General features: G+C 42.0%; 2 protein-coding genes across 4 annotated transcripts; both read left to right on the top strand.

Annotated features, from left to right (window-relative positions):
- Positions 1 to 1488: 1488 nt before the first annotated feature.
- LOC139216191 (NACHT, LRR and PYD domains-containing protein 3-like) lies at positions 1489 to 7985 on the top strand. Its single transcript, XM_070847258.1, has 10 exons — positions 1489 to 1506; positions 1767 to 2072; positions 2174 to 2207; positions 2618 to 4495; positions 4598 to 4771; positions 5625 to 5798; positions 5958 to 6131; positions 6409 to 6582; positions 6696 to 6742; positions 6903 to 7985. Exons 2-10 carry the CDS (start codon positions 1772 to 1774, stop codon positions 7463 to 7465), a joined length of 3519 nt encoding a protein of 1172 aa, XP_070703359.1. The 5' UTR covers positions 1489 to 1506; positions 1767 to 1771; the 3' UTR covers positions 7466 to 7985.
- A 2371-nt stretch (positions 7986 to 10356) lies between these two features.
- Positions 10357 to 16405, top strand: LOC139216188 (NACHT, LRR and PYD domains-containing protein 3-like). Of its 3 annotated transcripts, XM_070847254.1 has the most exons (10): positions 10357 to 10374; positions 10635 to 10940; positions 11042 to 11075; positions 11486 to 13363; positions 13466 to 13639; positions 14407 to 14580; positions 14740 to 14913; positions 15158 to 15331; positions 15445 to 15491; positions 15652 to 16405. In XM_070847254.1, exons 2-10 carry the CDS (start codon positions 10640 to 10642, stop codon positions 16212 to 16214), a joined length of 3519 nt encoding a protein of 1172 aa, XP_070703355.1. In that variant the 5' UTR covers positions 10357 to 10374; positions 10635 to 10639; the 3' UTR covers positions 16215 to 16405. The 3 variants fall into 3 exon arrangements, with proteins under 3 accessions (XP_070703355.1, XP_070703353.1, XP_070703354.1); XM_070847252.1 differs by lacking the exon at positions 11042 to 11075 and having other exon boundaries at positions 11494 to 13363; XM_070847253.1 differs by lacking the exon at positions 11042 to 11075 and having other exon boundaries at positions 11494 to 13363; positions 15208 to 15331; positions 15652 to 15776.
- Positions 16406 to 24233: the final 7828 nt, after the last annotated feature.

The following is a 24233-nucleotide window of genomic DNA, read 5'->3' as shown; positions in this document are numbered from 1 at the left end:
GGAAGTGGGACTTAGCAAACTGTCCCGTCATCTTGTGTTAGGTAATCTTTGTATCCTGTTTGGTAATCTTTAAATGTCAATTGCCAGCTTCCCTTTTAGTTTTTGCCTGTGTCTGTGGCTGAGCTCTATCGTTGGGAAGTAAAACTGATTCTCCAACACACCATCGTCGACACTTTGTGCCGTCACTGCTAGGTGTGTTTTTGACTTTAAAAGTGAAGTTATGAGAACAGCAGCCTCTAATTTTGACTCCTTAATGCGACTTCACCAGGTAAGCCCTCCATCTAAAGCCCCTTTGTTCCAGGAATTGTCGATCTGTTTGGAAACAGGCTGCTCTGTCAATGTCTGACATGACATAAAGTATCATGAATGTACAATCCAGCTGCTACGGCTATGGCTCCCCACAGTATTGTATATAAGTGTATGATGATTTTAGCTTTGGTGACTTTAGGCATTAAACACTCATCTTTAGTGATTCAACACCTGTGAGGACAAGCTTCCTGTTTTGCCCCCTCGGACTCGGATGAGGAAGCTCTGCAACAGGGATAGCTTGTGCAGGGTTTTATACGACCTGGCCTGCACACTGCATACAAGAAGTTGACGTAGCCATGGTGACGTCACCCGTTTTGAAGCCTCAAGTTTCGCTTTACTGGTGTTGCCATCTTGGTTTCATGGCCGTCACCATCTTAGTTTTTTGGAACCAGAAGCATCGTTTTGTCCATGAAGACCACCACTGATTGGTTAGTAACAGTCTAGTCCCACCCTAAAGCGTATCCTGCTTTATCAACTATTATCCTCTAAATTGGACCATAATTTACTAAATGAGAATCATGCTGTGTTAAAGAAGACGTGACACTAGCAGCTGTGACCATAAACTCATTGCTTACTGAGATCAAATCAAGTGAAAAGTAGGGTAATTTCCTCATAGACTTCCATTCAATTGATTACCAAGAGAATCACCCGCCCTCCCTAGCTATTATACGGATTGAGGTTTAAGGCACTTTGGCTTCACTTTCCACACCTGGAAGCAAAGTTCACTTCTTATAAATAGTTTATGGACTTTGGACGCTGACAGCTTCAAAGTTACTGCAGACATGATACTGGAACTACAAATTAACCTTACCCTCTAGCTGAGGGAGTGTTTTCTATTGCTGAGAGTTTGGTGTCATTGTCGGTGCAGTGGAAAGGAATGTTTGTCTGACAGAGCGCTTGTTTCAGGCAAGTGACAGTCCACTGGGATATGCTTGGAGTCGATGGGACTGCTGGTGTGTTAAGGTGGCAGAGGCGAGGTGTGCTGGAGGAGGTGAGGGTGCTGCTAGGTAAAGGTTGGGCAACGTTGGTGTCGTCAGTCGCATGCGCTGTAGAATATGGCCAACCGAGCGCAACCGAGTTTCCTGAAAAGTGTGAATTTTAGGAGATAGAGGAGACTCCAAAACCTCAGGGATTAACTGATCCCTGAAGGGATCGCTGTCTGAAGGGTTGAGAAGGTGCACCTGCTCCACCACTGAAGTGAGTGTTCGCCATCAAAGTTTGTCACAAGTCATGTGAAAACTGAATAAAAGTGGAAAGAAACTGATATGATGAGCTTAGATATTTAGGTCTCTGAGGCTTGATCTTTGCTCCCTAACCTTGTGATAGAACTTCATACATAGATGTCTAAAACTCTTGCATTTAAGAGATGGGATGAGATTCATCATTTGTCTTGGACCCTGAAAATGGAAGCTGTCTAATTGTCTTTTGGATTAAAAAATGATTTTTTTTTTTACCAGTTACAATGGCCTCACTGAAGGAGAAGGTCTGGATAACTCTGGAGGATTTGAGGGAGGAGGAATTCAAGCAGTTAAAATGGCTCCTCCAGCAGGCGGACATCATGCACACAATCATGCCCCATCTGGAAGTCTACCCAGCCATCCCTGTGTCCCGGCTGGAGGGGGCAGACAGGCAGGACACCGTTGTTCACATGGTGCAGGCCTTTGGCCTCCATGGAGCTCTGGAGGTAACCGGGAAGCTTTTAACAAAGATCAACAGAAATGATCTGGTGCAGCGATTACAGAGCCTCGCCCCAGCACCAAAGGGTAAGTTATGGCAAGTTAGAATTATTAGAAAAGTGATGGTTGTTGACAGGTTGACTTGTGTTGAACATTCCTCTTTCTGTCACTCTCTCTTTTTGTTGCAGTAGATGTAAGTGGTGTGGGCACTAGTCCAGAAAAGGGAGCTTCCTCATTTAATACACGGGCCATGTCTCCTCACCTCGTCACTACAGACAGTCAGAGTGAAGGTAAAGCTTTTGTTTGAACAAGATGTTGGTTGTCTTCTAGTCACAATTACGATCGTTTATTTTTTATTTTGCCTTGATAAAGTGCATGGATTGCCCATATCTTAATTGACTCACTTACAATTGTGAAGTACTTCAAAACAAAGGCTTTTTTTGAAGCAGGTGGACTCACTATTGCCTTTAGTCTGCTGTGTTATTTTCTGGTCATAGCTTTTCCTTTTTCAGCAAATGAAACGCAAACGCTTTTAAGGGTTAATTTTGCATCAAACAGTTTGTAATTTGTGAAATTGTCTGAATCTTAACAAGAGTATCCACCGGCTGTCCTACCTCTTGTACTACTTTGTTCCACACAGATGTGATGGTGCCAGTACCAAAGCCTCCGCAGCCAATTACATCGTACCAGCAAGTGCTCCAATCTAATCTTCAGAACCGGTTTATGTGTGTGCAAGAAGGACTGTCAGATGTGGAGGATAAAAAACTCCTGAATGATATTTATACAGAGCTCTATATCACAGACGGAAGTGACATGCAAATTAACAGGCAACATGAGGTCAGGCAGGTTGAGAAGGCAGCAAGAAAGCCAGTAAGAACAGAGAAATCAATCAAACTCAGTGATATCTTCAAGCACCCTTCTGGAAAATACAGACCCATAAGGACCGTGCTGACCAATGGGATTGCAGGAATTGGGAAAACCTTCCTTGTGCACAAGTTCATCCTCAACTGGGCTGAAGGAAGAGCCAATCAAGATGTGCACCTCACATTCCCCTTCACTTTCCGCCAGCTGAATTTACTGAAGGGAAAAAAGTTCCATCTTGCCAAACTAATTCACAAATGTATCAAGGAAACCAAAGACATCAGAGAAGAGGCTCTTAATTACATTTTCACAGCACTACAGATGTCAGGAAACACCAACTATGACAAAAGCAAATTTAAACTTGTGTTTGTGTTAGATGGACTAGATGAGAACCGCCTTCGGCTGGACTTTACTGCCAAAGAGAAAGACACTATTGATGTGACGAAACCAGTTGCGGTAGAAAGACTGCTGATGAACCTCATTAAGGGGACTCTGCTACCCTCTGCTCGTCTCTGGATAACTGCACGACCTGCAGCAGCCAGTCAACTCTCTCGAGACTTTGTCGACATTGTAACAGAAGTGAGAGGGTTCAGCGACCCACAGAAAGAGGAGTATTTCGCCAAGAGAGTCAGTCATGATGAGCATGCTGGCAAAATCATCTCCCACATCAAGACATCACGAAGCCTCCACATTATGTGCCACATCCCAGTCTTCTGTTGGATCACCGCAACAGTCCTAGAGGATGTGTTGAAAACCAGTGTTGCAGTACAGTTGCCCAAAACCCTGACTGAGATGTACACAGAATTCCTGATGTTTCAAATCAGACAGACAAAAGAGAAGTATGACACAAAAAAGAGCATTCAGTATATTCAGTCACTTGCAAAACTGGCTTTTTACCAGCTCGAGAAAGGAAACCTGATCTTCTACGAGAAAGACCTACGAGAGAGTGGAATTTATCTCAATGAAGCCTCTTTGTACTCTGGAGTGTTTACACAGATCTTTAAAAAGGAGAGCTGGAGGAGGAACGACAAGGGAAAGGACAGAATGTTCAGTTTTATTCATCTGAGCATTCAGGAGTTTCTGGCTGCTTTTTATGTGGAGCTGTCCCGCGTTAACAGCCACAAGAATGTGATGGCTGAATCCCAGTCGGCTTTCAAAAATCTGGGGATGCTTTTCAGCAAAACGTCTGCAACAGAGGTCCAGAAGATTGCCATTGACAAGGCCTTAGATAGTCCAGATGGGCACTTGGACTTGTTTCTCCGCTTCCTGTTGGGTCTTTCATCGCAGACCAATCAAGATCTCCTGGCACAACTATTTAAAAAGAAAAAAAACAGCTCGAATAGCAATCAGGAAACAATCCAGTACATTCGGGAGAAGATCAGGTGGATCAGGTCTCCAGAGAGAAGCATCAACTTGCTTCACTGTCTGCTTGAGTTAAATGATCGTTCCCTTGTGGAGGAGGTCCAACAGTACTTGAGTGAAGGAAACATTGCCGAAAGATATCTCTCTCCTGCGCAGTGGTCAGCTCTGGTGTTCATCTTACAGTCATCAGAAAAACAGCATGATGTGTTTGACTTAAAGAAATACTCTGCCTCAGAGGAGGGCTTCCTGAGACTGCTGCCAGTGTTTCAAGCCTCCAGTACATATCTGTAGGTGGATGTATTCCAATAATAACATCACGTGTTGTTTTTTATTGGTAAGAATGAGCTTGTTGTCAAAATTCTTGACTTCCCCATATTAATCCTCACCAGGTTGAGTGGCTGTGATTTGAAAGAGTGCTGCAGTTCAGCTCTGGCCTCAGCTCTCAGCTCCCAACCATCTTATCTGAAAGAGCTGGACCTGAGTAGCAACGACCCTGATGATGGAGGAGTGACGGTGCTCTCTGATGGACTACAGAACCCCAACTGTAGACTGGAATTGCTCAAGTCAGCACACTTTTTTTTATTGTGTTTTCAAAAAGTTGTCTTACTGACTTTTCACTTCTTTTTTTATCATGTCTGTTTTGGGCCTTTGTCTTGTGGCAATCTTCTGTATATTTAAGCTTTAGATAGAGCTGCATGTGTCAACATTCTAGGTTTAAAGATTAAAGTTGGCATTGCTGTCAACAAATCCCATGAAAAGACCAAACCAACAATGTGCTTTATTCTATAGTCAATCAATAAATCTTTATCTATATAGCGCCAACTGATAACAAGTGTTATCTCTAGCCTGCTTTCCATAAAGAGCAAGTTTAAACCCAACTCTTTATTTGAGAGAGAGACCCAATGATTCAAGAATCCCCACATGAGCAAGTATCACTTATTAGGCAACAGTGGTAAGGAAAAACTCCCCTTTAACAGGAAGAAACCTCAAACAGAACCAGGCTCAGAGGTGGGCAGCTTTCTGTCAGGGTCTATGTAGATATAGATGTAGATATATGCACAACAAACAACAATCCTAATAATAAGAGCAACTATATTACTGACAATATGAATATGACGCAATAATGAGAAATATGGTAACAGTGAATAACATGACAATAATAATAATAACACAACTAATATTTGTAAAAAGTGGAGGCAGCAGACGATCTGCAGCAGTCATTCCTGAAAGTCAGAGAACCAGAGTAAGGAGAAACGCAACCACAGGAACCAGATATGCAAATTCAGTACCAGTGCATGGTAGTGAATTTGCAAGAGATCATTAAAATTCTTCCAACTTCCAAACTCGAATTAGCCAACCAAGCAAGCCAAAGCAACTCTTTTAAAAACCGGCATTTGCTTTCATCACCTTCTTCAGGCTTAATGACTGTAACCTGTCGGAGCAGAGCTGTGCACCTCTGGCCTCAGTTCTCAGCTGTGAGACCTCTAATCTGCGAGAGCTGGACCTGAGTAACAATGACCTGCAGGACTCTGGAGTGAAGCTGCTCTCTGCTGGAGTTGGGAGTATACACTGTACACTGGAATCTCTCAGGTCAGAATTCAGTGCTGAAACACCACAAACATAGGCTGCCACTTTTACAAAAAGAAAATATCAAAAGTTCAAACAAATTGAAATTGATGGCTAATTTGTTCAAATGAATGCTGTTGTCGATAAAAGAAATCATCTCAATCTATTCTCATGTTCTTTAAGGCTGAGTTTGTGCAAGCTGTCATGGATGAGCTGTGAAGCACTGGCATCAGTTCTCAGCTCACAGTCATCTTGTCTGAAACAGCTGGACCTGAGTAACAACGACCTGCAGGATTTAGGAGTGAAGGTCCTCTCAGTTGGACTGGAGAGTCCACAATGCAGACTGGAAACCCTCAGGTAAGGTTACTGTTTGTTACCATGGTAACTGCCTCCAGCATGAACAAACTCCCCACTTCTAACCTCTAAGACCTCACCTGAAAAGCCCTTAGATGTAGCCACAACAACCCTTTCTTCACACTGCTTCCATCTGGTCACAGATCCAGATCCCTGGCCTGCAAACAGCCATGCTATGGCAGGAGTTTAGCCACCTTTGCATCTACTGAATTAATTTCATAAATGATGAAAGGTTGTGGTTTAAATCAGTAAAAACAAATTCACAACACTGTGTGTGTAGGTTGTCGGGCTGTCTGGTCACTGAGGAGGGCTGTGCTTTTCTGGCCTCAGCTCTGAGCTCCAACCCCTCCCATTTAAAAGAGCTGGACCTGAGCTACAATCATCCAGGAGACTCAGGAGTAAAGCTGCTCTCAGCTGGACTGAAGGAGCCAAAGTGGAGGTTGGATACTCTCAGGTATGGGGAGCCAGCAGCTGGAAGATGGCTAACAGATCAGAAACACTGCCATTGTGTCACGTTAAGGCTTTTTATTTAAAAAGTATAAATGATAACTCAAATTCTTTTTCCAGGATGGACCCTGGTGGAATGCGCTGGTTGAAATCTGGTCTGAAGAAGTGTAAGTGGATACGCATTACAAAGATCAGATTTCTATTTGAACTGAAAGTTCATGAATGTATGTGTTTATTCGGGTCACGTGAAAACAGTAAAAAGAAAATGTGTCATTAAAGAGAACACCACAGGTCTGAAACTGCTGCTTGACTTGTTCTTTCCATCAGATGCCTGTGAGCTCACACTGGACGTAAACACGGCACACAAAGCCCTCGTTCTGTCTGTTGAAAACAGGACAGTGAGACGGGAGCCTGAGGAGCAGCCATACCCAGATCACCCTGAGCGATTTGACGGCTGGTTTCAGATTCTGTGCAGAGAGGGCCTGAGCGATCGTTGTTACTGGGAGGTGGAGTGGGGTGGAGAGGTTAAGATTGCAGTGACTTACAAAGGAATCAGTAGGAGTGGAGAAGCTAACGACTGCTGTCTTGGGTTGAACGAAAAGTCCTGGTATCTGGATTGTGGTAGTGATGGGTACGGTGCTCAACACAATAAGACCGGAAGATGCCCATATTACCACCCCCTTGACACTACCAGAATAGCAGTGTACCTGGACTGGGCTGCCGGCACCCTGTCCTTTTACAGGCTCCACCCTCAGGTCTGGTGCCCCAATGTTCGCCTCATCACCTTTTACTCCAGGTTCACCGAGCCCCTCTACCCTGGGTTCTGGATTGATTTATACAGCTCAGCGAGCCTGTGTGACATGGAGGAGGAAGAGCTGTCGCCTGTTTGAAGAATTCAACAACAGACTAATGACAGCTGTTTAAGGGGATAATTTGACATTTTGGAAAATACACCTGTCCCCTTACTAGCTGAGAACCTTAATATCACTCTCAACCTGCACAGTAAACATGAAGCTGTGACAACCAGCGGTTCTTGGTAGCTTTGATGGATGATTCAGACCCTGGTCTGTTTTTACCTTGGAATCATGACCTGTTTGCACTTGTAAGGAATTTATATCTTGTCAAAAACTTATCGGCGCGCCCATCACTGCTGGGGACTAAATCTCTCATACATGTACAACATGGTTTTCCACCAGGGCTCATCAGGCTGGCTAAAACTAATACTACCAGCAACTGTGCATTCCAATTGATCCGCTATGGCACTTGAATAAGTGTAAAGTACATTTCTCTGGCAATTTCTCTTTGAACCACAAATGTCAGCCTCATGGTATATGTCAGCATCCTTATTATGTATATTGAAAGAGGTGTTATACTATGAAAATTGCTGTGCTAAAATGCTGCTTGTAGCTGTCAAATCACAATGAAATATATATGTACTGAAGTATAACCTAGACATACTCGTGTAATGAATGATACCATGCAGGAATATATTCTTGCATTTCTCTCTGTCTCTGTGTATAGGTTTGATTGCACAACAACTGTTGCTAAGTGAAGACTGTGTCTCTTCTTCTTTATTCTTTAACCATAGCGGCCACAGCCAGATAATGTCATACTGCTGATAGGGGCATTTGAACAGAAAAAGCTTCTATCAGTCTTTCTAAAAGACATTTTGATACATACAGTGCTCAAAAATGAAGGGAACACTTAAATCCCATATCAGGTCTCAAAGAAAACTAAATATTCAAGATCAAAATCTTCAATCCTGATACTGGTCCTGTTGCTAGGTTGATGCCCTTCTACGGCCCTGCCCAGCTCTCATCATGTAACAGCCCATATCCTGGTATCTCCTTTATACTCTTGACACTGTGCTGGGAAACACAGCAAACCTTCTTGCGACGGCATGTATGCTGATGTAGGACTAACTGGCCATGTACAAAAAAACCCAATATTGTTTTGTTGGTTTAATGTCTTCAACATATCATCAGAGGGAGCTAGTTTTGTGTGCAGCACTGCCAAGTACCTATTTAAGTCCTTTCTTACAGTACTTTAAAAAGTGCCAGCTAATGTTGTTAAACAGTCAGTCAGAGAACTAATTCATGAGATTAGTCGACATTCACCAGCTAGAAATGACAAGCCTGCTTTAGTTTACCTTTCGTCTGAATCAAGGATCCAAAACTTACAACAACTTACAACTTAAAAACATTTCCAGTGTTAAATCTGTTTCTGATATCACCGCCCATGTGTTTCCTACAAGAGAACAGAAAGCGAGACAGACTAGCAATAGCAAGCATGGAGAGTGGGACTTAGCAAACTGTTTCCTTCAGCTTGTGTTTGGTAATCTTTTTATCTTGTTTGGTAATCTTTAAATGTCAATTGCCAGCTTCCCTTTTAGTTTTTGCCTGTGTCTGTGGCTGAGCTCTATCGTTGGGAAGTAAAACTGATTCTCCAACACACCATCGTCAACACTTTGTGCCGTCACTGCTAGGTGTGTTTTTGACTTTAAAAGTGAAGTTATGAGAACAGCAGCCTCTAATTTTGACTCCTTAATGCGACTTCACCAGGTAAGCCCTCCATCTAAAGCCCCTTTGTTCCAGGAATTGTCGATCTGTTTGGAAACAGGCTGCTCTGTCAATGTCTGACATGACATTAAGTATCATGAATGTACAATCCAGCTGCTACGGCTATGGCTCCCCACAGTATTGTGTATAAGTGTATGATGATTTTAGCTTTGGTGACTTTAGGCATTAAACACTCATCTTTAGTGATTCAACATCTGTGAGGACAAGCTTCCTGTTTTGCCCCCTCGGACTCGGATGAGGAAGCTCTGCAACAGGGATAGCTTGTGCAGGGTTTTATACGACCTGGCCTGCACACTGCATACAAGAAGTTGACGTAGCCATGGTGACGTCACCCGTTTTGAAGCCTCAAGTTTCGCTTTACTGGTGTTGCCATCTTGGTTTCATGGCCGTCACCATCTTAGTTTTTTGGAACCAGAAGCATCGTTTTGTGCATGAAGACCACCACTGATTGGTTAGTAACAGTCTAGTCCCACCCTAAAGCGTATCCTGCTTTATCAACTATTATCCTCTAAATTGGACCATAATTTACTAAATGAGAATCATGCTGTGTTAAAGAAGACGTGACACTAGCAGCTGTGACCATAAACTCATTGCTTACTGAGATCAAATCAAGTGAAAAGTAGGGTAATATCCTCATAGACTTCCATTCAATTGATTACCAAGAGAATCACCCGCCCTCCCTAGCTATTATACGGATTGAGGTTTAAGGCACTTTGGCTTCACTTTCCACACCTGGAAGCAAAGTTCACTTCTTATAAATAGTTTATGGACTTTGGACGCTGACAGCTTCAAAGTTACTGCAGACATGATACTGGAACTACAAATTAACCTTACCCTCTAGCTGAGGGAGTGTTTTCTATTGCTGAGAGTTTGGTGTCATTGTCGGTGCAGTGGAAAGGAATGTTTGTCTGACAGAGCGCTTGTTTCAGGCAAGTGACAGTCCACTGGGATATGCTTGGAGTCGATGGGACTGCTGGTGTGTTAAGGTGGCAGAGGCGAGGTGTGCTGGAGGAGGTGAGGGTGCTGCTAGGTAAAGGTTGGGCAACGTTGGCGTCGTCAGTCGCATGCGCTGTAGAATATGGCCAACCGAGCGCAACCGAGTTTCCTGAAAAGTGTGAATTTTAGGAGATAGAGGAGACTCCAAAACCTCAGGGATTAACTGATCCCTGAAGGGATCGCTGTCTGAAGGGTTGAGAAGGTGCACCTGCTCCACCACTGAAGTGAGTGTTCGCCATCAAAGTTTGTCACAAGTCATGTGAAAACTGAATAAAAGTGGAAAGAAACTGATATGATGAGCTTAGATATTTAGGTCTCTGAGGCTTGATCTTTGCTCCCTAACCTTGTGATAGAACTTCATACATAGATGTCTAAAACTCTTGCATTTAAGAGATGGGATGAGATTCATCATTTGTCTTGGACCCTGAAAATGGAAGCTGTCTAATTGTCTTTTGGATTAAAAAATGATTTTTTTTTTTACCAGTTACAATGGCCTCACTGAAGGAGAAGGTCTGGATAACTCTGGAGGATTTGAGGGAGGAGGAATTCAAGCAGTTAAAATGGCTCCTCCAGCAGGCGGACATCATGCACACAATCATGCCCCATCTGGAAGTCTACCCAGCCATCCCTGTGTCCCGGCTGGAGGGGGCAGACAGGCAGGACACCGTTGTTCACATGGTGCAGGCCTTTGGCCTCCATGGAGCTCTGGAGGTAACCGGGAAGCTTTTAACAAAGATCAACAGAAATGATCTGGTGCAGCGATTACAGAGCCTCGCCCCAGCACCAAAGGGTAAGTTATGGCAAGTTAGAATTATTGGAAAAGTGATGGTTGTTGACAGGTTGACTTGTGTTGAACATTCCTCTTTCTGTCACTCTCTCTTTTTGTTGCAGTAGATGTAAGTGGTGTGGGCACTAGTCCAGAAAAGGGAGCTTCCTCATTTAATACACGGGCCATGTCTCCTCACCTCGTCACTACAGACAGTCAGAGTGAAGGTAAAGCTTTTGTTTGAACAAGATGTTGGTTGTCTTCTAGTCACAATTACGATCGTTTATTTTTTATTTTGCCTTGATAAAGTGCATGGATTGCCCATATCTTAATTGACTCACTTACAATTGTGAAGTACTTCAAAACAAAGGCTTTTTTTGAAGCAGGTGGACTCACTATTGCCTTTAGTCTGCTGTGTTATTTTCTGGTCATAGCTTTTCCTTTTTCAGCAAATGAAACGCAAACGCTTTTAAGGGTTAATTTTGCATCAAACAGTTTGTAATTTGTGAAATTGTCTGAATCTTAACAAGAGTATCCACCGGCTGTCCTACCTCTTGTACTACTTTGTTCCACACAGATGTGATGGTGCCAGTACCAAAGCCTCCGCAGCCAATTACATCGTACCAGCAAGTGCTCCAATCTAATCTTCAGAACCGGTTTATGTGTGTGCAAGAAGATGTGTCAGATGTGGAGGATAAAAAACTCCTGAATGATATTTATACAGAGCTCTATATCACAGACGGAAGTGACATGCAAATTAACAGGCAACATGAGGTCAGGCAGGTTGAGAAGGCAGCAAGAAAGCCAGTAAGAACAGAGAAATCAATCAAACTCTGTGATATCTTCAAGCACCCTTCTGGAAAATACAGACCCATAAGGACCGTGCTGACCAATGGGATTGCAGGAATTGGGAAAACCTTCCTTGTGCACAAGTTCATCCTCAACTGGGCTGAAGGAAGAGCCAATCAAGATGTGCACCTCACATTCCCCTTCACTTTCCGCCAGCTGAATTTACTGAAGGGAAAAAAGTTCCATCTTGCCAAACTAATTCACAAATGTATCAAGGAAACCAAAGACATCAGAGAAGAGGCTCTTAATTACATTTTCACAGCACTACAGATGTCAGGAAACACCAACTATGACAAAAGCAAATTTAAACTTGTGTTTGTGTTAGATGGACTAGATGAGAACCGCCTTCGGCTGGACTTTACTGCCAAAGAGAAAGACAATATTGATGTGACGAAACCAGTTGCGGTAGAAAGACTGCTGATGAACCTCATTAAGGGGACTCTGCTACCCTCTGCTCGTCTCTGGATAACTGCACGACCTGCAGCAGCCAGTCAACTCTCTCGAGACTTTGTCGACATTGTAACAGAAGTGAGAGGGTTCAGTGACCCACAGAAAGAGGAGTATTTCGCCAAGAGATTCAGTCATGATGAGCATGCTGGCAAAATAATCTCCCACATGAAGACATCACAATGCCTCCACATTATGTGCCACATCCCAGTCTTCTGTTGGATCACCGCAACAGTCCTAGAGGATGTGTTGAAAACCAGTGTTGCAGTACAGTTGCCCAAAACCCTGACTGAGATGTACACAGAATTCCTGATGTTTCAAATCAGACAGACAAAAGAGAAGTATGACACAAAAAAGAGCATTCAGTATATTCAGTCACTTGCAAAACTGGCTTTTTACCAGCTCGAGAAAGGAAACCTGATCTTCTACGAGAAAGACCTACGAGAGAGTGGAATTTATCTCAATGAAGCCTCTTTGTACTCTGGAGTGTTTACACAGATCTTTAAAAAGGAGAGCTGGAGGAGGAACGGCAAGGGAAAGGACAGAATGTTCAGTTTTATTCATCTGAGCATTCAGGAGTTTCTGGCTGCTTTTTATGTGGAGCTGTCCCGCGTTAACAGCCACAAGAATGTGATGGCTGAATCCCAGTCGGCTTTCAAAAATCTGGGGATGCTTTTCAGCAAAACGTCTGCAACAGAGGTCCAGAAGATTGCCATTGACAAGGCCTTAGATAGTCCAGATGGACACTTGGACTTGTTTCTCCGCTTCCTGTTGGGTCTTTCATCGCAGACCAATCAAGATCTCCTGGCACAACTATTTAAAAAGAAAAAAAACAGCTCGAATAGCAATCAGGAAACAATCCAGTACATTCGGGAGAAGATCAGGTGGATCAGGTCTCCAGAGAGAAGCATCAACTTGCTTCACTGTCTGCATGAGTTAAATGATCGTTCCCTTGTGGAGGAGATCCAACAGTACTTGAGTGAAGGAAACATTGCCAAAAGATATCTCTCTCCTGCGCAGTGGTCAGCTCTGGTGTTCATCTTACAGTCATCAGAAAAACAGCATGACGTGTTTGACTTAAAGAAATACTCTGCCTCAGAGGAGGGCTTTCTGAGACTGCTGCCAGCGTTTCAAGCCTCCAGTACATATCTGTAGGTGGATGTATTCCAATAATAACATCACGTGTTGTTTTTTATGGGCAAGAATGGGATTGTTTTCAAAATTCTTGACTTCCCCATATTAATCCTCACCAGGTTGAGTTGCTGTGATTTGACAGGGTGCTGCAGTTCAGCTCTGGCCTCAGCTCTCAGCTCCCAACCATCTTATCTTAAAGAGCTGGACCTGAGTAGCAACGACCCTGATGATGGAGGAGTGACGGTGCTCTCTGATGGACTACAGAGCCCCAACTGTAGACTGGAAACGCTCAAGTCAGCACACTTTTTTTTTATTGTGTTTTAAAAAAGTTGTCTTAATGACTTTTTTTTTATCATGTCTGTTTTGGGTTTAAAGATTAAAGTTGGCATTGCTGTCAACAAATCACATGAAAAGACCAAAGACCAAAATTCAACAATGTGCTTTACTCTATAGTCAATCAATAAATCTTTATCTATATAGCGCCAACTGATAACAAGTGTTATCTCTTGCCTGCTTTCCATAAAGAGCAAGTTTAAACCCAACTCTTTATTTGAGAGAGAGACCCAACGATTTAAGAATTCAGTGGTAAGGAAAAACTCCCCCTTAACAGGAAGAAACCTCAAACAGAACCAGGCTCAGAGGTGGGCAGCTTTCTGTCAGGGTCTATGTAGATATAGATGTAGATATATGCACAACAAACAACAACCATAATGATAAGAGCAACTATATTACTGGCAATATGAATATGACTAATAATGAGAAATATGGTAACAGTGAATAACATGACAATAGTTAATATATGAATAATAATAACACAACTAATATTTGTAAAAAGTGGAGGCAGCAGACGATCTGCAGCAGTCATTCCTGAAAGTCAGAGAACCAGAGTAAGGAGAAACGCAACCACAGGAACCAGATATGCAAATTCAGTACCAGTGCATGGTAGTGAATTTGCGAGAGATCATTAAAATCCTTCCAACTTCCAAACTCGAATTAGCCAACCAAGCAAGCCAAAGCAACTCTTTTAAAAACCGGCATTTGTTTTCATCACCTTCTTCAGGCTTAATGACTGTAACCTGTCAGAGCAGAGCTGTGCACCTCTGGCCTCAGTTCTCAGCTGTGAGACCTCTAATCTGCGAGAGCTGGACCTGAGTAACAATGACCTGCAGGACTCTGGAGTGAAGCTGCTCTCTGCTGGAGTTGGGAGTATACACTGTACACTGGAATCTCTCAGGTCAGAATTCAGTGCTGAAACACCGCAAATATAGGCTGCCACTTTTACAAAAAGAAAATATCAAAAGTTCAAACAAATTGAAATTGATGGCTAATTTGTTCAAATGAATGCTGTTGTCGATAAAAGAAATCATCTCAATCTATTCTCATGTTCTTTAAGGCTGAGTTTGTGCAAGCTGTCATGGATGAGCTGTGAAGCACTGGCATCAGTTCTCAGCTCACAGTCATCTTGTCTGAAACAGCTGGACCTGAGTAACAACGACCTGCAGGATTTAGGAGTGAAGGTCCTCTCAGTTGGACTGGAGAGTCCACAATGCAGACTGGAAACCCTCAGGTAAGGTTACTGTTTGTTCACCATGGTAACTGCCTCCAGCATGAACAAACTCCCCACTTCTAACCTCTAAGACCTCACCTGAAAAGCCCTTAGATGTAGCCACAACAACCCTTTCTTCACACTGCTTCCATCTGGTCACAGATCCCAATCCCTGCCACCTTTGCATCCACTGAATTAATTTCATAAATGATGAAAGGTTGTGGTTTAAATCAGTAAAAACAAATTCACAACACTGTGTGTGTAGGTTGTCGGGCTGTCTGGTCACTGAGGAGGGCTGTGCTTTTCTGGCCTCAGCTCTGAGCTCCAACCCCTCCCATTTAAAAGAGCTGGACCTGAGCTACAATCATCCAGGAGACTCAGGAGTAAAGCTGCTCTCAGCTGGACTGAAGGAGCCAAAGTGGAGGTTGGATACTCTCAGGTATGGGGAGCCAGCAGCTGGAAGATGGCTAACAGATTAGAAACACTGCCATTGTGTCACGTTAAGGCTTTTTATTTAAAAAGTATAAATGATAACTCAAATTCTTTTTCCAGGATGGACCCTGGTGGAATGCGCTGGTTGAAATCTGGTCTGAAGAAGTGTAAGTGGATACGCATTACAAAGATCAGATTTCTATTTGAACTGAAAGTTCATGAATGTATGTGTTTATTCGGGTCACGTGAAAACAGTAAAAAGAAAATGTGTCATTAAAGAGAACACCACAGGTCTGAAACTGCTGTTTGACTTGTTCTTTCCATCAGATGCCTGTGAGCTCACACTGGACGTAAACACGACACACAAAGCCCTCGTTCTGTCTGATGAAAACAGGACAGTGAGACGGGAGCCTGAGGAGCAGCCATACCCAGATCACCCTGAGCGATTTGACGGCTGGTTTCAGATTCTGTGCAGAGAGGGCCTGAGCGATCGTTGTTACTGGGAGGTGGAGTGGGGTGGAGAGGTTCAGATTGCAGTGACTTACAAAGGAATCAGTAGGAGTGGAGAAGCTAATGACTGCTGTCTTGGGTTGAACGAAAAGTCCTGGTATCTGGATTGTGGTAGTGATGGGTACGGTGCTCGACACAATAAGACCGGAAGATGCCTAAATTACCACAATCTTAACACTACCAGAATAGCAGTGTACCTGGACTGGGCTGCCGGCACCCTGTCCTTTTACAGTCTCTACAGTCAGGTCTGGTGCCCCAAAGTTTGCCTCGTCACCTTTTACTCCAGGTTCACCGAGCCCCTCTACCCTGGGTTCTGGATTGATTTATACAGCTCAGCGAGCCTGTGTGACATGGAGGAGGAAGAGCTGACGCCTCTTTGAAGAATTCAACAACAGACTAATGACAGCTGTTTAAGGGGATAATTTGACATTTTGGAAAATACACCTGTCCCCTTACTAGCTGAGAACCTTAATATCACTCTCAACCTGCACAGTAAACATGAAGCTGTGACAACCAGCGGTTCTTGGAGCTTTGATGGATGATTCAGCTATGGCACTTGAATAAGTGTAAATTTCTCTTTGATCCACAAATCAGCATCCTTATTATGTATATTCAAAGAGGTGTTATACTATGAAAATTGCTGTGTTAAAATGCTGCTTGTAGCTGTCAAATCACAATGAAATATATACATACTGAAGTATAACCTAGACATACTCGTGTAATGAATGATACCATGCAGGAACATATTCTTGCGTTTCTCTCTGTCTCTGTGTATAGGTTCGATTGCACAACAACTGTTGCCAAGTGAAGACTGTGTCTCTTCTTCTTTATTCTTTAGCCATAGCGGCCACAGTCAGATGATGTCATACTGCTGATAGGGGCATTAGAACAGAAAAAGCTTCTATCAGTCTTTCTAAAATACATTTTGATGTTTTAAAACAATTAAAACAATAAATAAAATAAAATAAATGATAGTAATAATTTGCATCCCCGACTGGCGCCCTTTCCTCGTGCTCTATCTTGAAAATAAAAGTACAGAATAAAATACAGAAAAAAACATGTATTCTGTTTTTATATTATATCGCACTGTTTTGTATTGTTGGAACATAGCACCTTTTTATTATTCATATTGTGGGAGCTGTCAGGACTTTCTAAATATTCGCACAAAACCTGATCAGGAACTCTTATTTATGTTATTTCATTTAATTCTTTTTTCATTGTTATTTATGTTATTTTAGTGTGTTTTTGTTTGTGTGTTTGATTAACAATGAAACCTTTAAGGTCTGTCCTATGGCTGTTGTCCATTAATCACTGGGGTGGTGTGTGCGCGTGGAGGGGTGGGGGTTGCCAAACCCATAATTTCGCCTAGGGCACCAAAATGGCTAGAGCCGGCTCTGGCCCTGCTCATCATGTAACAGCCCATATCCTGGTATCTCCTTTATACTGTGCTGGGAGACACAGCAAACCTTCTTGCGACGGCACGTATGGATGTGCCATCCTGGAGGAGCTGGACCACCTCTGAATGGGCTGCAGGTACCGCCTCATGCTACCAGTTGTGACAAGGACACCAGCAAAACTTTATGTGACTGGTTCTAAGGATGTAATTGATGCTGTCCATCAACAGATGGCGCTGTGGTCCAAAGATCTGGAAGGTGTTGTTGATGTCAGCTGGGCACAAAGTTTATGAATTATTCATATACTTGTGAATTTTCAGGTTGAGATGTTTTTAAGTGGTGCAACTTTGTCAAACAAGCATTTGTGAATAAATATGAAGTCATTAAAACAATTATTATTATCATATTATATCATATATACATTAAGAGCATCTTCCCATGTCTGCATTTCATCAGTTTGACATGACTCGTTGGGTTTCTGGGTCAGTGACCAGTATATGTGGAGTGAAACTAAATAAAGATGAATAAAATTTGGAAGAGAAGCTATTTAATGACCTTCCAGTCTGCTACTGCATTGTAGTGTGCATTCACCCTATACAGGTAGAGGCTGGTGAAGCAAGCATGCTGATTTCACTGCATGATGATCATTAGCGTTTTTAAACTAGTCCAGTTGTGGTTCTGGTTGAAAAGTTAATGTTTGCAATAAAGATTTGTCTTATTTTCTTACAACATGCGCCTCATCTGGCAGTTTTAACAACAGCATACAGCAACGTCTTGATCTTTCAACAATAACAACTTCAGTCACATTTGGTGTCTACATTAGAACATGATACCATCCAGCTCAGACGTCAAAACTGAACTAAGCACACTGAAAAAAGGGGAAAAGGGGAATGTTCAATTTACAAATATGTCACAATTCATTTATGTTCCTTTTCTAAACATATGTCAGTCTTGTAGGATTCTTGTAATCTAGAGGGATGTAAAATCAACAAGTCTCAGTCATGTTAACAAAGAAAGAATTAGTTTTGCTTTGTCTGGGAACATGCATGCTCCATGGGAGGGAAAACTTTACCAGTGAAGCAGTTAGCCGTTTTCAGTGTTGGACGAAGTTTCTTGAATTAGTCCACTGTTAAAGTTGACAAAATACAGCTGTTGTAAAAGAAATGTTTTTCTTCATGCCTACTGGCAAGCACCTAGGCCCACTAAAGCTTCTGTTACGTAGACCAAAAGTACTGCTCTCACTACAAATACTCTTTTTAGATATCTCCAGTGCATCTAATAACCCTGCTGCTGCTACTATTAGGGCAAGAGTTTTGTTTAGATGGAGACAAAAAAATGTCCTTGTCTTCACAACACTGCATTATTTCCCAGACATTTCATTTTGTTGTCTGGTGACATGATTAGCCAGTCTGTTGTGTGTGTGTGTATGTGTGTATATAAGACATCATAAAACACACATCATATAATTCCCAAATAAAGAACACTTCCATCCCCCTCCAGAGCCTTTTGTGAATGTGACCCAGTAAACACAATCAATCACATGATGTCAGCCTGAACTTTTTCATTCATTAGAAATAATTGTAATGACAACATGTAGAGCAGATGCTCACCAGCAGTCTCTCACCAAACAGTCATGAGGCTAATACAAAGACTATCATTTAGCACAGGCTGAATGGGATACTCTGCAGGGCATGAACTCGGGGATGTGTGTATATGTGTGTGTGTTCACAGTGTGTTGAGGGAGGTCCAGCTCAAACTTCTTAGAAAAAGAAAAAAAAGGAATAGTTCAACATTTCAGGAATTCCTGAAATAGTCCTTTTTATTTGCTTAACTGATTCCACTCTCTAATTTGTACATTGATATGAAGCCATCGCCAGGTAGGTTAGCTTAGCACAAAGACTGTCTCTGTCCAAAGATGACGAAATTTGCCCAGTGGCACCTCCAAACTCCTCACTTATTCCAGCAGATTATTTTTTGCCATATTAAACCGTGTAAAAACTAAAGCGTAAAAACAACAGACTGATGTGGCAACAGACTGAGGTTAGTGTTCCTAGCCAGGAACACTAACCTCCTATAGTCTCTGCTGGGTCCCCCATAAGTCCTACAAGCCGTTTGTGTACAAAGGAAGTAAACAAGACATAGCATGCTAATTAGTAAGCTGGTAGGTGGGTTTTGATAACTTTTGGCAAAGCTAAGCGAAGCTTCGCCAGAGAGCAAAAGTGTATTCCCAAAATGTCCGACTATGTCTTTAATGTTTAACATTGGTGAAGCTGATCATTGGGCAGATCATCCAAAGTGCAACAGAAGTGAAGAGAATAATGTATGTAATTACACATTCATTTACTCTCAGCCTCTGAGTGAAAACAAAGTAGCATTTGCTTCACTGAAGTGATCCCAAGCCATGATACATTGGGGAAATTAGCAGGATGTATCTCTCCATTGGATACAAACTCAACACACACATTTTGATACATTTCAGTGGTCCTATGCTACATTTAGCAATCCAGTATCCAAATAGGATTAATTCCTGTTTTCAGTCCAGTAACACATGGGCGTAAACTCCCATCATATATACACAGGCATTAATAAATGATGTGCAAGCTTGCACATGCAATCATCCAAACACTTTCACAGAAGCATGTTAAACACACACACAGTCACTAGTTGCAGCCTTATGTGTGCAAACAGACATTAAAATACATCTCTCTCTCTCTGTCTCTCTCTCTCTCTCTGCAAGCCTCAAGCAAGGCAAAGGTTTCTGCAGCAAATGATTGAATGATCTAATTATGAAGTGGGGGAAAGCATCCAGTTGTATTTACTACCAGTATTCATTACCTGTAGTGGTGCTGCTCAGCAGGAGGGATTTCAGCAGAGACCTGTAACATATGGAGCAAATTAATGTAGTATAGATTCAAGGCTTCTGGGCTAAAAAAAAACCAAAAAAAAAACAGGATGACAAGTTTGAGAAAGATATGTTTACGCATTATCAAACACATGCACAAACATACATACAGTTGCATTCTCTCTTAAGGGAGCAATAGCAAAAGCTGTTTTTGCTGCTGTTTCATAGCCTGAGAGCCACCTCCTGTGGTTTTGCAGTTTACCTTTTTAATGAATCTTTAACTATAAGGATACATTTCTCACCAGAGGGGAACTAGAAAGAATATATAAAATACTTAAATACAAAAAACAGCATCAAGATGTAAGGAAAGGTTACACAACGGCTGATTCATAATAGTAAATTATCATCAACAAATTACTTCTACTTATTTCAACTGCTAATGCAATTTATAAAATTAGTTAACTTATATATTTTAGCTTTCTTAACTAAGCTTATTAACAGTTAAGCTTATTAACAGTTTTCAGTTGCAGTTTGGTCAGGTTTAGGAAAAGATCGTTGTTTGGGTTCAAATAAGAAGTCAATTCTAAATACACTGTTGCCCATAAAGTTGGAATAATTGTTCAATACCCCCAATTTTGTTAAAGCCTGAATACACAGTTTGCAAAGGTTCATTGTGGTTTAACTTTCACTGTGATATGTTTGGAAGAGTTTGATCAATAAAGTTGAGAAGATATACACTTTATTTATCAAGAATAAATCACATTGTCACAATCATTTCATGAGAAGAGGTAAAAAACATTTTATTCCAACTTTATGGACAACAGTGTATAAATGGCAGTGTGGAGGTCTGAGCTCCTCTCCACAGCAGACCACCAGTCGTATGATTAATGCTCATTTGGATTTGCAGCAGCTGTATGTGGTGTTCAAATAAACAAGGAGACTGACAGCCGGAGAGAACGCTGAATCAGGTCAGATGAGACGGAGGGAGAGGTGAGATGAGTCTGATCAGACAAAGAAAAGCTGATTGGCTTTGCAGTAAAATGCTTGGCAACATGACAAGAACCTGCCTCCTGCCTCCCCCAGTTCTGGACCTGGGTGCTCACTTCAACTTTTACCAGCCACAGCTCATTTAAATGTCCAACGATTACACTCTTTTTCTTCTTCGTCTTCTTCTGCCGGGTATCATTATTGTGATTTACTGTTGTCATTATCATGGTGATTTAAATTGTGGATCTTACTGGCTCTTCTGCTCCTTTCAAGCAACAGAGTCGTGAGGACATGGGTGGAAAAAGTAATAAGGAATTAGCTTTAAATGGATTCGAAAAAAATCTATGTTTGAACTTTCTACCAGGTGTGTTGTCTTTGCTTATCCCTGGAGAAAGCGGTGACAATCGGAGTGATGTGTCCTATTTTGTTTAGCAGAAACTGCTCCCTTGGTGGTAAACTGGATCTAAGCTTGGCTTCAGCTTTGCTCACAAGAGTCACTGTAAAAAGCAAAAGCAATAAGAAACTAAAGGAAAGACCGGGAGCTAAGAAAAGAGAAAGTAAAAGTCCAATCACCTTGTGTTCTGTGACAAATTTCTTCAAAGTCTCTGTTGGATCCTTAAAAGTCAAATAAGTGAAAATAACAATACCTATTTATTGTAGAAAACTCTTCCATTTATTTGTCATATAGAAACCAATCGTCATTCCCCCATAGATTAAATCATCAAATCTCTCCCAGAGCTCAAACTACTCCAACTTGGGCTTTCAGGGAAACTGTAGGAAACAGCACACGTCGAGTTTATGAGATTACGAGGTGCTGAATTTTTATATCCATGTAATCTTCACTGCTGTGTGCTGTGTTTAAGCTGACTGTGGATGCAGAACTCAAATGAATGCAGCTATCATTAGTGGCTTGATCTGTTCTTAAAGTTCTCCTCTGAGACCTTTATTGGCAACCAGCTGCTGAGACAGACTGGAGTTGAAAATAGTAGAAGACAGTCTCCACAGTAGATATTGACCACCAGGTGGCATTGATATGGTGCCTGAGACAGCTGAGGGAGCTGCTTATGGAGATTTACAGGACTGAAACTGGCCTTTTATCTGCGTGTCTCCTGCCATTGATAAGTGGATCTAATCTAAAGCTCCAAACTCAGACCTGTGGTGTCTCTACCTCAGATGGCGGTGATCATAAATCTTCCTTTATAGACTACGCAAATGTTAATGAATTGCTTTGTCTGTCACTGGTGCAGACCGAAAGATCTTCACAGCTGTTGTGTGGATTGCTATGAAATTTTGCACAGACATTCATTGTCCCCAGAAGATGGATTCTCATGACGTGGGTGACGTTGTCATGGCATGACTTTTCATTTGGCGCCACAAGCAGCTTTTTTTTTTTTTAATCCAGTGAAATATCTCAAAATCGACTACATGGATTGGCAACACTATTTTTTTTTACAGAAATTCATGGTCCAGGGGGTTGAAACGTCTACTCGAGCAAAACCAAAAGGTTCACATTTGTGCTTTTGAGTGACAACTATTGAATGGAATGCAATGAACTATCGGATGAACTATCGTAACCTCAGAGATCTGGTAACTTTTCATTTAGTACCATCATCTGGACAAAATGTGTCTAATAGTTTTTAGTTTTAGTTTAAGACCAAATACCTGCAAAACGTTAATATTAGCATTTAGCTAAGAGCCGTTAGAGTAGCTGTAGACATGTAGCATGTGTTAAAAGTGGTGCAATCTTACCTCTCTGCATCTTTTTCTGACCAGCAGAATCCTCCATAGAACGTTGTTCAAAGGAGCTTGTGGCCACCTCCAGCTGGTGGCTGCCTGCAAGTGTAATAATAATTTTGAATAAGGTTTTTGGCTCTGGTATCTCTCACTTTAATGAATTTCAAGTGTGATCGGGCCTTGCTTTTCACAAACTGACCACAGCGAAGGAGGCAGGAGCGCTGAGCATTTCCCTCACGCTATTAATGGACTTCCAGTAACTTCAGATGGACATATCCCGATTCAGAGGAACATTATGTAATACTTGTACAGACAGATATTATTATTAGAATCACCGAAGCCCAACATAGATCCTCAAACCATGTTCTATAGTCTTTGTGGTCATTTTCAATATGAGCATTTACTTCAACAATTATGTGAGTCACTTAGTTATCATGGTAGAATGCTTAAACATAACGAGGTAATGACTCGGTAATTTTGTCCTGTGAACCATGCAGCAGTACAGCATCACATCAAGGCGGGTGGTCGCCGGTACTGAGGACAGAGGACAAAAAAAACGTCACATGCACTTTATTGGGGCTGTTGGACACACTTTTAATTAGGTTTTTAGTGCTGAAGGCAGGGGGCATAGACCAGCACTGCACATTAGATGACCTTTAAGCATTGTCGGAATGCAGATATTAGATACTGCCGGCCCTCACATTTCTCTCATTGCGTGCATGTTCAACTCAAGCTGAAATGTGACAGTATCTGTTATAATACCCAACGCTAATCGTTTGAAAACCATGCCTTAACGAATATCAGCATTTATAAGCATGAAAACTGGTAAAGAAAATTTTGGAAAATGTAATTAAGTTCTTTTTTGTTGCAAGTTAGATAAAAAGATTGATACCATCTGTCAGAAGGCCTAGTTAGAAAATAGGTGTGGTTCGAGCTATAGAGCCAGATGTAGGGAGGTGGGAAATAAGAACACCCACTTTACAGCCCAGGCCCACATTTGTTTTACTCACTGTATCCCAGTTTAAATCAATCATTCCCATCCACAGATCCAGTCCAATTTAGCATTCAACCTTCATTATTACAACAGTGATAATGGGATGACATTTTACACTGGGGACATGGAAGCACTTTTAAGCGCTGCTTCCTATCGGTGTCCATGTTAACCAGTTGGGCTGTTCAGACAGCAGGCGTGGCGGTGCAGAGCTCCACAGCTGGCTCACAAACCCACAAATCCACAGTATTTGTTGGAAACAGCATCACTGCTGTTTGTAATTGTGATTTTTAATTTGCGTACTCTTTCCACCTATTTGTCACAAAAGCAGACAGACAGTGAAGGGTGGGGATGGAGGCCTTACATTATATTCAGGAGACACTGTCACATCCCAGGTGGGTTAGGTTGGTTTGTTTGGCTGCAAAGGCTGGTGACAGGGTTGGTATACACA

This window comes from Pempheris klunzingeri, chromosome 17 (genome assembly GCF_042242105.1).
Source record: "Pempheris klunzingeri isolate RE-2024b chromosome 17, fPemKlu1.hap1, whole genome shotgun sequence".
In the NCBI taxonomy this organism is placed as follows: domain Eukaryota; kingdom Metazoa; phylum Chordata; class Actinopteri; order Acropomatiformes; family Pempheridae; genus Pempheris; species Pempheris klunzingeri.
Note: the sequence above shows the minus strand (reverse complement) of the source record. Positions and strands in the feature narration are given on the sequence as shown.